The 13,780-nt window shown below is 34.6% G+C and overlaps 1 protein-coding gene across 2 annotated transcripts in view; it reads left to right on the top strand.

The window, feature by feature from the left end:
- The window catches only part of LOC145291985 (intraflagellar transport protein 88 homolog), a 129,913-nt gene extending 116,778 nt beyond the window's left edge, over nucleotides 1-13,135 (top strand). For both annotated transcript variants that reach the window (XM_080137943.1, XM_080137942.1), the window contains exon 25: nucleotides 12,802-13,135. In XM_080137943.1, coding sequence (XP_079994069.1) covers nucleotides 12,802-12,917 — 116 coding nt within the window. In that variant the 3' untranslated portion in view covers nucleotides 12,918-13,135. The remainder of the gene's footprint in view (nucleotides 1-12,801) is intronic.
- The last annotated feature ends 645 nt before the right edge of the window (nucleotides 13,136-13,780 follow it).

Genomic DNA, 13,780 nt, shown 5'->3' with positions numbered 1-13,780 from the left:
CTTATGTAACTACCATAGTCACGTTTTATCTGAGTATCTTCAGATCCATCTAAGTCCATCTTTAGGGATGGTTAGCAATAAAGTTATAAATGTTAAAATATTTATAGAAAATAAAAATCTTTTACCCACATTTTTTTTTACTTTTCTTCACCTTGCCACCGAGATGTAAGGGGTTATGATGGATTAGGGATCATACCTATGGAGTCATTCTAAGTGGAAAGCTGTACACTTATCAACTTAAATACTCAACAAATTTTGACTTGAAATTTAGTATATAGGGTATTCAGATATGTGGAAAACTTTTAATCTGTTTTCATCCAAAGAAAGGGATATTTAAGGGGTCAAAATTGAAAAATTAGTATGTAGGTGGGGAGTGCCATCGGAATTTTATCTGTTTGCCAACTGTTTATTGCTATTTGTTCACATTACATTTACATTTCTACATGTCTATACAGTCAGTGAAAGGCTAGAAGTTTGAATAAAGAAGCTATTAGAATAGAAAATCTTTCAGAATCTGGAGACTTCTACAGTGAAGGGGGGGAGATTTTGCAGATTATCAGGTTGATCAAGAGAATTTATATTGACGCAGCACAAATGCAGCAAGTTCAATAGAGCACATTTGATAAACATATTTGTAAAGCACTACTGTTCTCATCTTGAGTGTTGTTTTGCGCAAAAATCTAATTTCAGTCAATCTAATCTCCGACCTTCTTCAGGAGTATCTTGTTGAACTCTGGAATATTTCTATAGAACTTGGGGATCTGTGCAGAATTTTGAATGGAACCCATTATTTAATCCATATGGGTAGCATGCTCTCATTCCATCAACTGTGACTTGGGTAGAAGTTCTAACTAATTCACAATTGTATTTTGAGTGTTGCTAGAGAAATGAAACTTTTACAACTGAATTTTTCAAAGTACTCTATCTACTACACCTGACATCGATTGTGAATTTTAGGAGCCTTAAACCTATTTTATTGCTAGGTGTAAAATCATTATTTAATCTATATATCTATAAAAGTGAAAGTGTCTGTCTGTCTGTGCACATTTCCCGACACAATAACTCTGTCAATTTTCAGTCTACAGACTCGAAATTTGATATACAGGGTATGGAGATTTGGAAAAATCTTTATAATCCGTTTTCGAACAAAAATTTGGCTGTTAAGGGGTCAAAGTTCAACGATTTGACCTTTGAGAACTCTACAAAACTCCTCCTAAAATTTTGGGTATAAACAATTGAAATTTCAGATTTAGGTACTTTGGACATGGATCTAACTTAATAACTTGATTTGAGCCCAAAACAATAAATGTTAAGGGGTCAAAGTTAAAAAAATTTGAAATTTGACCTCTGCGGTCTGTACCAATTTACTCAGACAATTTCTGGTCTAAACATTTGAAATTTTACATAAAGGGTATTCAGAGATAGGGCAAGCTTTTTAATCGGCTTGGGTCGAAAATTTGAACTACCAATATATAAATGTATGTATGTATATTTGCATGTCTGCCTAAAACTTTTGACAGAGGCGACGGATTTTCGCAAGATCAGTATCGTTTTGACGCTCGACCCTTCAGACAACAAATACCGAAAAATTGGCTTAAAACATTAATTTCTTCACCCTCAACTGGGCACTTTTCTACAGGGAAGGGTCACTTTTTTCACCAATATTTTCGAAAGTCATCCCCTCTCTTCGATTATCTAGCCTTAATTTAAACTTACATCACTTCCGGTTTGGCGGCGGTTGTAACAGCAAAGACGTCACGTTTTTTTCCCTCCATTCTTTTCCTCCTTTGCGGTATGGGTTTGAGCCTACCGTCCTACTACCACTTTCCTTTTTTTTTTTGCTCAACACACACCTCCAAACACCCGGACAATGCCGGGCACCTATGCTAGTACTATATATATATATATATATATATATATATATATATATATATATTACTACTTACTTGTCTATGTGTCAAGCTGGCCTAATGGTTATTACACTTGACTCATTGTCTTTAGGTTTTATTTTCAATCTCAGTTCGAGTATTCTTTTTTTTTTTTACTTATAAGAAGTGAACTGTTTAGAAAAAAACTATACTTGCATGCAGATATCTCAGTTTCTTTGCGTTTATTTTTTAAACTTTTTAAAGGAATTTACAATATTTTTGTTTATAATAAATAAGAATCCTGCATTATTTAAAATATAATATTTATGCATATTTTACGACTGTGCAATGCCAAGTGGCCTGCTAGTATATTATCTATAATTACAATGTAAAGAAAGAAATCGTCAACCAAAAGCAATATATAGTAGTAGCAGTACATATCAAGAAGAGATGATCAGTTTAAGAGAAATCCGCCACTGAAATGACTATCCAGAGAGTATGATATCAACTCCAAGAAATCTGAACCAAACACCAAAAACTTGTAACCATACATGAAGGCATTGTCAGAAAAAAAAAGAGAATATATAGTAATTTATGAAAAATCCTCTTTCTCTCTCTCTCTCTCTCTCTCTCTCTCTCTATATATATATATATATATATATATATATATATATATAATATGTGGGTCTAAAATTTATAGCTAAGAATTTGTAGCTAAAATTTTCTATTTTTCTGGTGAGTGTATGCATAAAAAAGTCAATATTGACATAATAATAATTGATTGTTTCTGCATAATGTACAGGTTTGTAAAAAATGTGCCAAAATTTTTAAATGCTGAAAGAATTGTTTGGTAAGAAAAATAAATATTTGGAACTTAAAATGTAGCTATACTGTTATTAATTATATATATATATATATATATATATATATATATATATATATATATATATACACTAGCATAGATACCCGGCGTTGCCTAGGTTGACATGAAGTTCCATTTGGAGCACACCTGCTATACTAAGGATATTAATCATTTTCATTGTGGGCAACGTCGACCCCCCCCCCCCACAATTTAAAAAATAAAAGAACATTTTTCTTTCTACATGGAATTATTTTTTTAGGCTAGAAACTTATTGAGATTACCAAATTATTTCATTTGGTGAAGAGTTTGTTTTGTTTATGTTTAGTTTTGAAATAACTCTCGACCTGTTTTTAAAAAGGTGGATGTTGAAAATAATAATTCCAAATAAATTAAATATTTATATGTTATTTAAAGTTTATTAAATAGCAATTTTAAATAGAACACTTAAAACAATTCTCTCGCTAGAAACATTAACGAGCATACTACTATTTATAGGAGTATAGATATATATCAATGATAAAAAATGTTTACACAATTAATCATAAGTATTTCAAATGTTGAGCAACACTTCTGATCTGATCAATTGGAAAACCGTGAACGTGCAATCAGGTATTGAGATAATTCAAATAGATTTTCATTTATTATTTTTATAAAACTCTGAAATATATACACAACATCGTCTGTTGTTTCAGTCTGACCGACTTTGTAAGAATTTGATTTTTCCTCAGACTAGTTGAAGCTGCTGAATATGATTGAAATAAATAATTACCTAAAAACTGTCAAGTTTTTTAGTTTTTCCATACATCGTTATCTACATTGCTCTAGGATGTTTATTAATGGGCCAGGAAACTGAAGTTTAATCCTCAGTCAAATCTTATTATAATCTCAAAAAAATGGTACTTTATAACCACTTGCTAAACACTCAGAATTATAAGCTGAGGATCAAGGGTAGGTGGAGTAATCTTAGGAAAGGAATGCCACCCTCCATTACACCTTAATGTAGTAGCTAATGAAGAGTTAGTATTTTTGTTGTCTTTGACTGTAGTTAACCACTTTTTACTTTTAATCAAGAGTAAAAAATTGTGTCATGGATGCATTTTCAGTACTTTGTCCTTTAGTCTTCACCTTCCAAAAAGCAAAAGAAAATGCTGTTCCTTGTATCGGTTTTTCATTAGTGTTAGCCATATGTGGAGGTGACTTGTATAAATGTTCCTTTTTTAACTTTGTTGCCATGTCACTGATAAATGTGGTGGAGGTAAAAGTTTTATTTGAGCTGATGTTTTCTGTTTTATACTCTGAGTAACTCAATCCCATCAGCACGTTCAAAATACTGTGACTGTTGTATTACACTTTGATGAATGGAGTTTGCACCATGAAGTAATTTCCGCTGGGGTCTCTCAATGCTATATTAGTGGAAACTGCTGTGGCTTTTCTTTTTTTTTTTTTTTTTCAATGGTTTACAAAGATAATTTGTTTACTCATTCTTTCTGTATTTCCTCTCCCAACCCATCTACTGATTTCTTCCACAAACTTTACAAATAAACATGAAAAATTCTAAAACAAAGAATAAGTTAAAACCCAGTTGCCAACATGAATCCTTACTCACAAGTTTCCTTTGGGGCCTGCGTTCCAAGCTCCCAGAGGTTGAAATCTACTCACAGGAGAGCAAATCAATGGCAAACAATTCAGACTTTTCAAAGTTTTGAAAATTTTCAACAGTAGCTTCAACTTAAATAATTGTAATTTGTGTGTCTGATTGGGCACAAATTTTGATATGTGTTATTTGAAGGTTAGTACTTTATAAAATCATTGATTTTTTTTTTTTTTTTTTACTATTAGTAGCAGCATCTTCATATCAGTTTTGGGACTAATTGAATTATGGGTTATATAAATATACTAACCATAGAAAGTGATGTGGTGTATTGGTTACAGGAATGGACTGTGAGTGCAGTATGCTGAGATGGATTTTTGTCTGTGTTACTACATCACTTTCACTCATGCTCTTGGAAAGCTATAAATTTATATGTATCTATCTGTAAATTAAATAGCAACATACTCCCGAGAAGCAAATCTCCAAAGTAATAGCGGTTTGTCAGGAATTTGTTTATGTTGGACTTGAAGACATCCAAGTTGTAGTCAGGTGAGAAACAGGCAAATGGAAGAAAGTTCCACAGTCGTGCAGTTCTAAAAAAGAAGCTCTGCTCATGGAATCTACGTTTGGATTTAGGTACAGATAAAGAGTGGGGGAAATTAATGACAGTAGTTTCAGCTAGATGGGTGTTTTTTGTGAAAGATTGGCAGGGGGGGCAGAGATTGGAGTTCAGACGAGCACTTGCTATGGAAATAATGATAAAACAAAGACAGGCTCGCAACGTCTCTTCTGTGGGAGAGAGGGTGCAGGGAAGAGAAAAGAGCATCCCCCACTAAACCACGAAGTCTATTTTGCACGCTGTCAAGGCAGGATAGGCTGCTTTTAGCAGCTCCTGCCCAGATGTGGCAGTAGTACCCCATCCTTGGATGTACTTGGCTTTTATATAGATAGAGAATTGCATCAGTAGTGAGATATCTTCTGGAGCGGTAGAAGGATCCCACCATTTTCCCAACGTCCTTGGCAACAGACCTAATGTACGTGTTCCATTTCAGATCAGGAATAAAGGTCAAACCCAGAAGCTTGTCAAAACATGGAGCCTCCCCAAAACGAGAGCCATCCATTTCAATTGATGCCAGATGGGGATCAGAGTGTTGATGATGTAAAGATAGAAGCTTGGTTTTGGATGCATTAAAAGTAACCAGCCACCTCTTCCCCCACTGTACCATGCACTCAAGATCAGAGGAGAGAGAATCAGAGAGAACTTTGTCATTTACGGCCTTTGATGTGTTGCCATAGATGGTCGTGTCATCAACATAGATGTCAACGAATGATTTAAGTATATGTTTTGGGAGATCATTGATGTAGATAAGGAAGAGAGTTGAGCCCAGGATGGACCCCTGAGGGACTCCAGCGTGGAGTCTTATTAGTCTGTACTGAGAGGGAGATGACTTTTTGCCTGAATTCTTAAATACAGGGCATACTGATGAGGTTTTCCAGGGTGTTGGGAAGCACTTCTCCTTAAGGAAACGCTTAAACAGTTCTGTAAGTATGGGGGCAAGTTCTGGTTGAAGCTTTTCCAGCACTATAACTGGAATGCCATCAGGGCCAGTTGCTTTACTGGAATCAAAGTTCTTGATTAGCTTGGCGACCTCATGTACAGATATTTGTATGTTGCATAGCGTGTTGTCTGTTATAGGAGGAAATATGGGGAGTTGATGGCCTTCGTTGCTTAGGGTAGAATTAGCTGCAAAGTTCTTGACAAATAGTCTGGCCTTGTCTGATGCTGACGAGATGACTTCAGGTCCATTGATGATGGTTGGGATAGAATGTACACTTCTGTTCAGGATTCTGTTTGCTATTTGCCAAAACTGGTGGGAGTCAAGCCGCTGCTCAGCTACTTTAGATTTAACGGACTGAGCATATAGCTCTCTTGCATTTTTTATTACTCCTTTACAGTGGTTGCTGGCAGTCCTGAAAGTAGCTTTAGTCTCAGTACATCTATTACGTTGGTAGCTATGGAAAAAGTGATTTCTGTGCGTGATGGCAGCAGCACATTCAGGGAAGAACCATGGCTGATTGTTAGGTTTTTGTTGGAATTTTTTTGATGGTATGAATCAGTCTATGCCTACAATTAACCATTCGGTCAGGTCCTCTACTATAGAGGACACATCCTTTTTAAACATAGAATGCAGAGGTAGATCAGATATGAATGTACAGAAGCTATCCCAGTCAGCCATAGAGTATCGATATACAGTACGGTGGAGAGGTACGTCTCAAGACTTATTACATTTCATTTTTATCTTAACTGATACAACAGAGTGGTCGGAGGATCCCAGAGGAGATAGAACGGAACATGAGCATAGCTCAGGGGAAGTTGTGAGGAAAAGGTCTAGAAGGCTTGCATACTGACCAGTAGTATTGGGCACATGGGTGGGTTCGTGAACAGTCTGAGTGAGGTCATAGGCAATGGCAAAATCATGACAGAACCTCCCCTTGTCATCGGTCTTATTTGAGTGGGTCAGCCATTCCACATTATGGACATTGAAGTCACCGCAAATGTGAATGTTAGCCGAAGGTTGAGCAGACAGTATGTGGTCAATTTTCTCAGATATACTTTTAAAGATAGTAACCACACTGTTGTGGGGCCGATAGAGGGCAAATATAAATGCAGTGGTGTAAGCTAGTGCAACCTGGAAGCACATATAAGGTAAATTAGGGTCTTCTCTAGAGATATCCCTACCACATGGGAAGCCATCTTTAATGTAGGCACACACTCCATGCCCATGGCGATCTTGGGGGGTCGGATTTAGATGTTAAGCTAGAGTATCCTTTAATTATGAACTCATCTAGGGAAGTTATCAGCCCTATGCAAGTTTCACTTAGAAAGAATATGTCCGGTTTCATCTCCTGTAATTGTGTTTCAACCTCTAGAAGGTTGGAACGTAGACCCCTGATGTTGGAGGAGACATGGTAGTAGGGTTCTACGTTGGAGGATGGGGTTCTAGGTTTATTCGTGTTTATTTTCTGGAGATTTGTCATGTTGAGGTTTGGGATTTGTGGAACAGGTCGATAGACTTGGTTGGAGCAGGACAGAGAGGGAAAGTAAGAGAGAAAAAGACAAGATTTTTTTTTTTGTAGCACATGAAAAGGTAAAGCCGTAACAGTTACCCACTAGTATGGCATCGAGAGGCCCTACCAGAAACTACTGCATGGTCCAGAATCCATTCACCAAATGGCAATACAGCAGCCCCGGTACTTTGCACCTGTTGATAGGACAGCCTCCTTAGTGGTTAATCCAAGGTTCGGGTCCCTGAGTATCAGGCGGATAACGTCAACCCAGATGAAACGTTTACCTCCAGCACCCTTACTAGTGACATGACCACAAGGATAGACATAGAAACAGAAAATTTCTGACATCTCAGGCTACTGTTCACACAAAGAAGTACTACCAACCTGGAAAACAGCTTTTTTTTTTATCAGAAAAATCACTCATTGGAAATGAGGACTGAAGGACAAAAAAGGAGAAGCGAGAGTTACTGGAGCTTCCGATAACACATCCACATGCATTATCTACTCTCTATTTAAAAAAAAAAAAAAAGGTGAGAGGACTTATCAATATCTACTTAGTATAAGTTCTTTGCCCCATTCCCAATTTAGGATATTACTTGAAGATAGTCCCGTATTAATGCATGGATACTTTTGCCTTTATCTACCTCGAGCTAGAATAATAATAAATATGCTATAATGGAACTTTTATCAAATTGGAAAGTCTGGTTATTTTTGATTAATTTACATTTGAAGAACTCATTTAAAAAACTGGTTAAGAGTAATACCTTTAGGGTTACATATTAAGTTTAGACTAACTAAATGTAATGCATACTGTACAGAAAAAAAGCCGCATATTTCTGAGTTCAGATAATAGTGCAGGTATAATTTAGTAAATGTTCATTTTCATGGGAGACTTTTTTTTTTTTTTCGTTTTAAAAATAAGAAAAAGTATTGGTTAATAATATATTTGACAAAAAAGATTTAGGAAAAAAAAAAGATAAATAAAAAGAAAACAAGACAAGTATACTTAAAATGTTCAGGATTAAAGTCAAAGCTGGAATAAGGAAAAAATACAACAAAAAGTTTGCAATACACAGATGTTAGTAAATTTTAGGATAGTAGACTTCAAATAGATAGAAACATTTCTTAGCTTTGGATCCGCAGAGTTTGACTTTGCCTTCTTGAGTTCATAGCATAAAAGCTTGTCAAAACATGGAGCCTCGCCAAGATGAGAGCCATTCATTTCAATTGATGCCAGATGGGAATCAGAGCATTACTGATGTAAAGATTAAAGCTTGGTTTTTAGATGCATTAAAAGTAACCAGCCACCTCTTTCCCCATTGCACCACGCGATTAAAATCAGAGGAGAGACAATCAAAGAGAACTTGGGTCATTTACGGCCGTTGAAGTGTTTTTTAACATGAAGCGCAGAGGTAGATCTGGTATAGATATACGGAAGCTATCCCAGTCAGCCATAGAGTATCGATATACTGTATGATGGAGATGTATGTCTGAGGACTTATTACATTTTGTTTTTATCTTAACTGATACAACAGAGTGGTTGAAAGATCCCAGTGAAGACAGAACGGAAGATGAACATAGCTCAGGGCAAGTTGTGAGATCTAGGAGACTTGCACTCTGACCATGAGTGTTAGATACACGGGTGGATTTGTGAACAAGCAATGGAGAAATCATGACAGAACCACCCCTCATCATCTGTCTTGTTGTGGACATTGAAGTCTCCACAGACGTGAATGTTAGCTAAAGGATGAACAGACAGGATGTGGTCAATTTTCTCTGACATGCTCTTAAAGATAGTAACTCTGCTGTTATGGGGGCGATAGAAGGCAAACATAAACGCAGTGGTGTGAGCAAGTGCAACTTGGAAGCACATATAGGGTAATTAAGGGTCTTCATATGAGATATCCCTATCATATGGAGAGCTATCCCTAATGCAGACATATATTCCATGCCCGTGACGATTTTGGAGGTCAAATTTCGATGTTAAATTAGAATATCCCTTAATTATGAACTCATCTAGGGAAATAATCGGCCCAATGCCAATTTTGCTAAGGAAGAATAGGTCTGGTTTGGTCTCCTGTAATTGGATTTCAACCTTTGGAAGTTCGAACGTAGACCCCTGGTGTTGAAGAAGGGGACATGGTAGTGGGGGTCTACATTGGCAGTTGGAATTCTGGGTTTAATTTTGTATTCTTTCTGGAGACTTTTCTTGATGGAGTTTTAGGATTTGTGGAATAGGTCAACAGACTTGGTTAGAGCAAGTCAGAGAGGGAAAGTAAGGGAGAAAAAGAAAAAAAAAAAAATTTTTTTTTTGTAGTTCATGATACGGTAAAGCGGTAACAATTACCCACTAATATGGCATCGAGAAGTCCCCACCAGAAACTACTGCATGGTCCAGAATCCATTCCAAATGGCAATACAGCAGCTCCAATGCTTTGCACCTGCTGATAGAACGGCCTCCTTAGTGGTTAGTCCAAGGTTTGAGTTCCTGATTATCAGGTGGATAACGTCAGCCCAGTAAAACATTTACCTCCAGCACCCTTATTAGTGACATGGTTACAAAGATAGAAATAGAAACAGAAAATATCTGACATCTCAGGCAACTGCCGATCTAGAATACAACTTCTTCTCCCTTTGTCAGAAAAATCACTCATTCTAAACAACAGCTGAGAGACAAATTAGAAGAAGCGAGTTACGGGAGCTGCCGGTAACGCATTCACAATGCATTGTCTACTTCTCATCACTGAACTCAATGTTTAGGAAAAATGTGATTGGGATTGTGCAACCTTTGCTTTACTACAGACTCTTCACTCAAACACCCTTACAGGAAGTATCCATTATCTCTCAAAACTCCAAAGAAGGTTTTATTATACTTCTTATCATAATCTGGTAATTTATTTTTTTGTAAAAGTGTATGTTACACATATTCAGTATTTTTATCTGCATTTTCCTTTTGTGCCAAGTCTGCCATGAGATGCTTCCCAAAGGTATTCGCTTGAAAGTGATGAATCTAAACAGGAATTTCAACTCAATTTGCAGATCTTGTTGTAAAGCTGCTTATTCCCCCACCACTCTATCATATCTCATGCAGACATACATGCTCGCTTATCTAAGCATAATCTAAGCATATCACAATTATCTGACTCAGAAATTTGAATTTACTTACCTAAATCGGTGTCAGATACATCTTCACATTAGGAATCATCATCATGCTTTACATGTTGGACATTTTTTTAGAATTGATTCCCAAACTAACCTAATTCTATTGTATTATTTGGACTACTATTCTCGTCTTGGATGCTATTCTCACATTTTGATCAATTGCAAGTGCATATTATCAAACTCTTTACATTAAACTCTGGAATCGCTACAGAATTTCAAGCAGAACTCTTCATTTAAACCATTAGTGTAACTTTCTCTCATTCAGTCAACCATGACCTGTAGAGGTCATAAATAATTTGTAATTAGAATGGTTGAACCTTCAGCCTCCAGAAAAGTATGACATAAATATTGACATCAAGATGCACTTGAAAAAGTTGAAGGTTACATTGACTGAAATGTTGTGAGAATAACGAAAATGAGAAAAGTAATCAAAATAATCCAAATTATCTAAAAAAAAATTCCAAAATAAATAACACTTGTCTAACTATTATTTTATGCTCTCACAAATTTCATTTTCACCCGTGACAGCCTGGCACAAGGCTTCTAGCTCTGAGCGTTTATCTCTGTATCACATTACATAATGTAAGCTTTGTCATCTAGGTTTGTTAGATCCTCTTTTGTGAATATCTAATGTGTTCATCATGAAATTTCATAACTGACATGTGATCATGTTCAACCAATCAAAACCTCTGGTATCGGTCAGGTAGCCTTCTTTAGTGTCGATTTATATTTTCCTATTTTTAATGAGGGGGATATCCAGAGAAATTTGGATTAGTCATTGGACGATTACAATAGTTTTTTCAGATTCCAATACAATAACTGATTCCAATTCTTTTACAATCTCCAAATATTAAACTATAGTGTTGCTTTTTATTTTTTTATTTTCAAATTACTGTAAAAAACCCATGTAATATGTGCATTTATTTTCGCAAACATAAAAATATACGTGTGGGGGTTAGTGTATGGATTTTAGTTTTACTAGTAGTTTAAAGTACGAAAAATTATATTATTATTCCAGCAATGGAAAATGAAGTTTAAAAAGAAAAAAGAAAAAAAAAAGAATCAATTTTGGTATCAGAAAATAGGTACAATTTTGCTACTTCCAAATTCTGATTAATCGTCCCAACACTACTTTGGATTAGAACAAAAGTTAAAGTTGCCTCAGTCTAGAAGAATTTCTCCTTCATGTACCAAAGGCAGAATAGTTAAAATGTAGTATCAGAATAGATAGAAGACGAAGACAATTTGAGCCAAATCTTTTTATTTTTTCTATTTTAATTTAATCCTTAGAAAACATAGGATCATTAATACAATATCTATTTACAAATCTATTAAATATTTCTCAAAAAATGCCATCTTGATTTCCTTTACCATTATTTCTGAATTTATTTAATTCTATTTGAAAATATTCTATGCTGTTGCTGTGTAATAATCTTTAGCAAAAAAATTCAATTCGATTGGTTAATAGATTTTTTTTGCAAATCTGCTTTGACAACAGATAATTATGTAGCATATTGACCCCAAAATTCTTCTATAGAAGGGGACCCATATTGACCTTTTTTTTTTTTTTCTTCATTTTTCTTAAACGTTTTCTTCTAGGGGATGGGACATCCAACCAGATGTCTGACATTTACCCCTATTTTAGTGAGTCCAACCAAGAGATCTTTTCAGGATTCTAGCCGTCCCTTTCAGTGCAATCGTTTGTATTTCACTTGCACTTGGTTCACCGGGTATGCTTGCTATGTACTTTTTAAAGTTCTGAATATTTCAGATTGTGATATACGAAATAGACCAGAAATGGCTGAGCTGTCATTGAACAGTCAATTAGTGCTGACATTTAATTAAAAAACTTTCATTTTTTTCTAATGATTAGGGTCAATTACCCCCACCCCCTGCCATCCATGTTAAGCTTTAATAATTGTCTTCAAATCAGTAAGTGAATTAACTTTATTCATTGAATGTTTTTATTCTAACTTAACCTGTGCTTTTCTTTTCTTTTTTTTTCATTTGTATGCTATAGTGTCGTCTGCCTTTTAAAAAAATTTTTTGGGGGGGAGTGGAGGTGGGAGGTCAAATTGTAAATTGCTTCTGCAATTTTCGATCTGTTCTATTTTTTCCTATAAAAACACCTAATTTTTTGTAGCGTTCTTTATTTTTTTAATTTTTAAAAATATTTTTGAATCTAAATGAATTCATAAATATCTGAATTTTCAATCATTCTGACTGTTAAATGATTTTTTTTTCAACAGACGCTTCATATTCTGACCCACTCGGACCCCAGCTTGAACGTCCCAAAACTGCTGCTCGAAAAAAGGAAGATGATGATTTTGCAGATGATGAATTGGTTGACATGTTACCAATGTAAGAAGATGCTAATAATAAGTCCAATGATGGCCATTAGAAATGGCTGTTCTGTCACCCAGTTGAATTATACATATCAAATTTATATTTATACTTGAAACAATTACTTGTGATCAATTTATTAAATTAGTTTCATAAAAAAAATGTCATTCATTTTTCTTCAGATGTGATCTTTTCTTTCAAATAAAAAGATAAAATTCTCTTACTTTAATTTTAATAAAACTTTGCAACTTTAATTATTTGTACAATTGAAAAGAAAAAACAACTCGTGCATGAAACAATAATATGATTGAAATATATATATATATATATTTTTTTTTGTAGCGTTCTTTATATATATATATATATATATATATATATATATATATATATATATATATATATATATGCGCACGTTATTAAATAACAAAGTTTTTTTTTGTTATAAGACTTTGTTTTTAATTTTTCGAATAGTCCATTTAGAATTTCAATCAAATTGGTGTATTTAAGTTCTGTAGGTTTCTTTTTCACTTTTTTCTTGTTTATTTTTGCAAGTATTTTCAATTTGATTCATCGAATTATGATCAGGCTGTCTCAACCTTATATTTACATCTTTACTATTCAATGGCTTTAGAATTTAGTGATGTGACGTTGTATGCGAATGTGATTGTGTGGAGTGCAGGCAAAATTCAAAAGAATGTTTTAAATCTTCATTACTACTTTAGATATTTTAAAATTTGTTACTAATTTCATAATATTATTGTGAGGTGTTTAGTTTCATGAATTTTTAATTTTGTAATTAATTTTCAATTTCATAATTAACATTATTAATTGCCTGGTGTCTAGCTTCAAGAATTTTTAATTTTGTAATTAATTCTTTCATTTTTG

This window comes from Euprymna scolopes, chromosome 13, assembly GCF_053919585.1.
Source record: "Euprymna scolopes isolate OS-2025 chromosome 13, ASM5391958v1, whole genome shotgun sequence".
NCBI lineage: Eukaryota > Metazoa > Mollusca > Cephalopoda > Sepiida > Sepiolidae > Euprymna > Euprymna scolopes.
The sequence above is the reverse complement of the archived record's forward strand: the minus strand, read 5'-3'. Positions and strand labels throughout refer to the sequence as shown.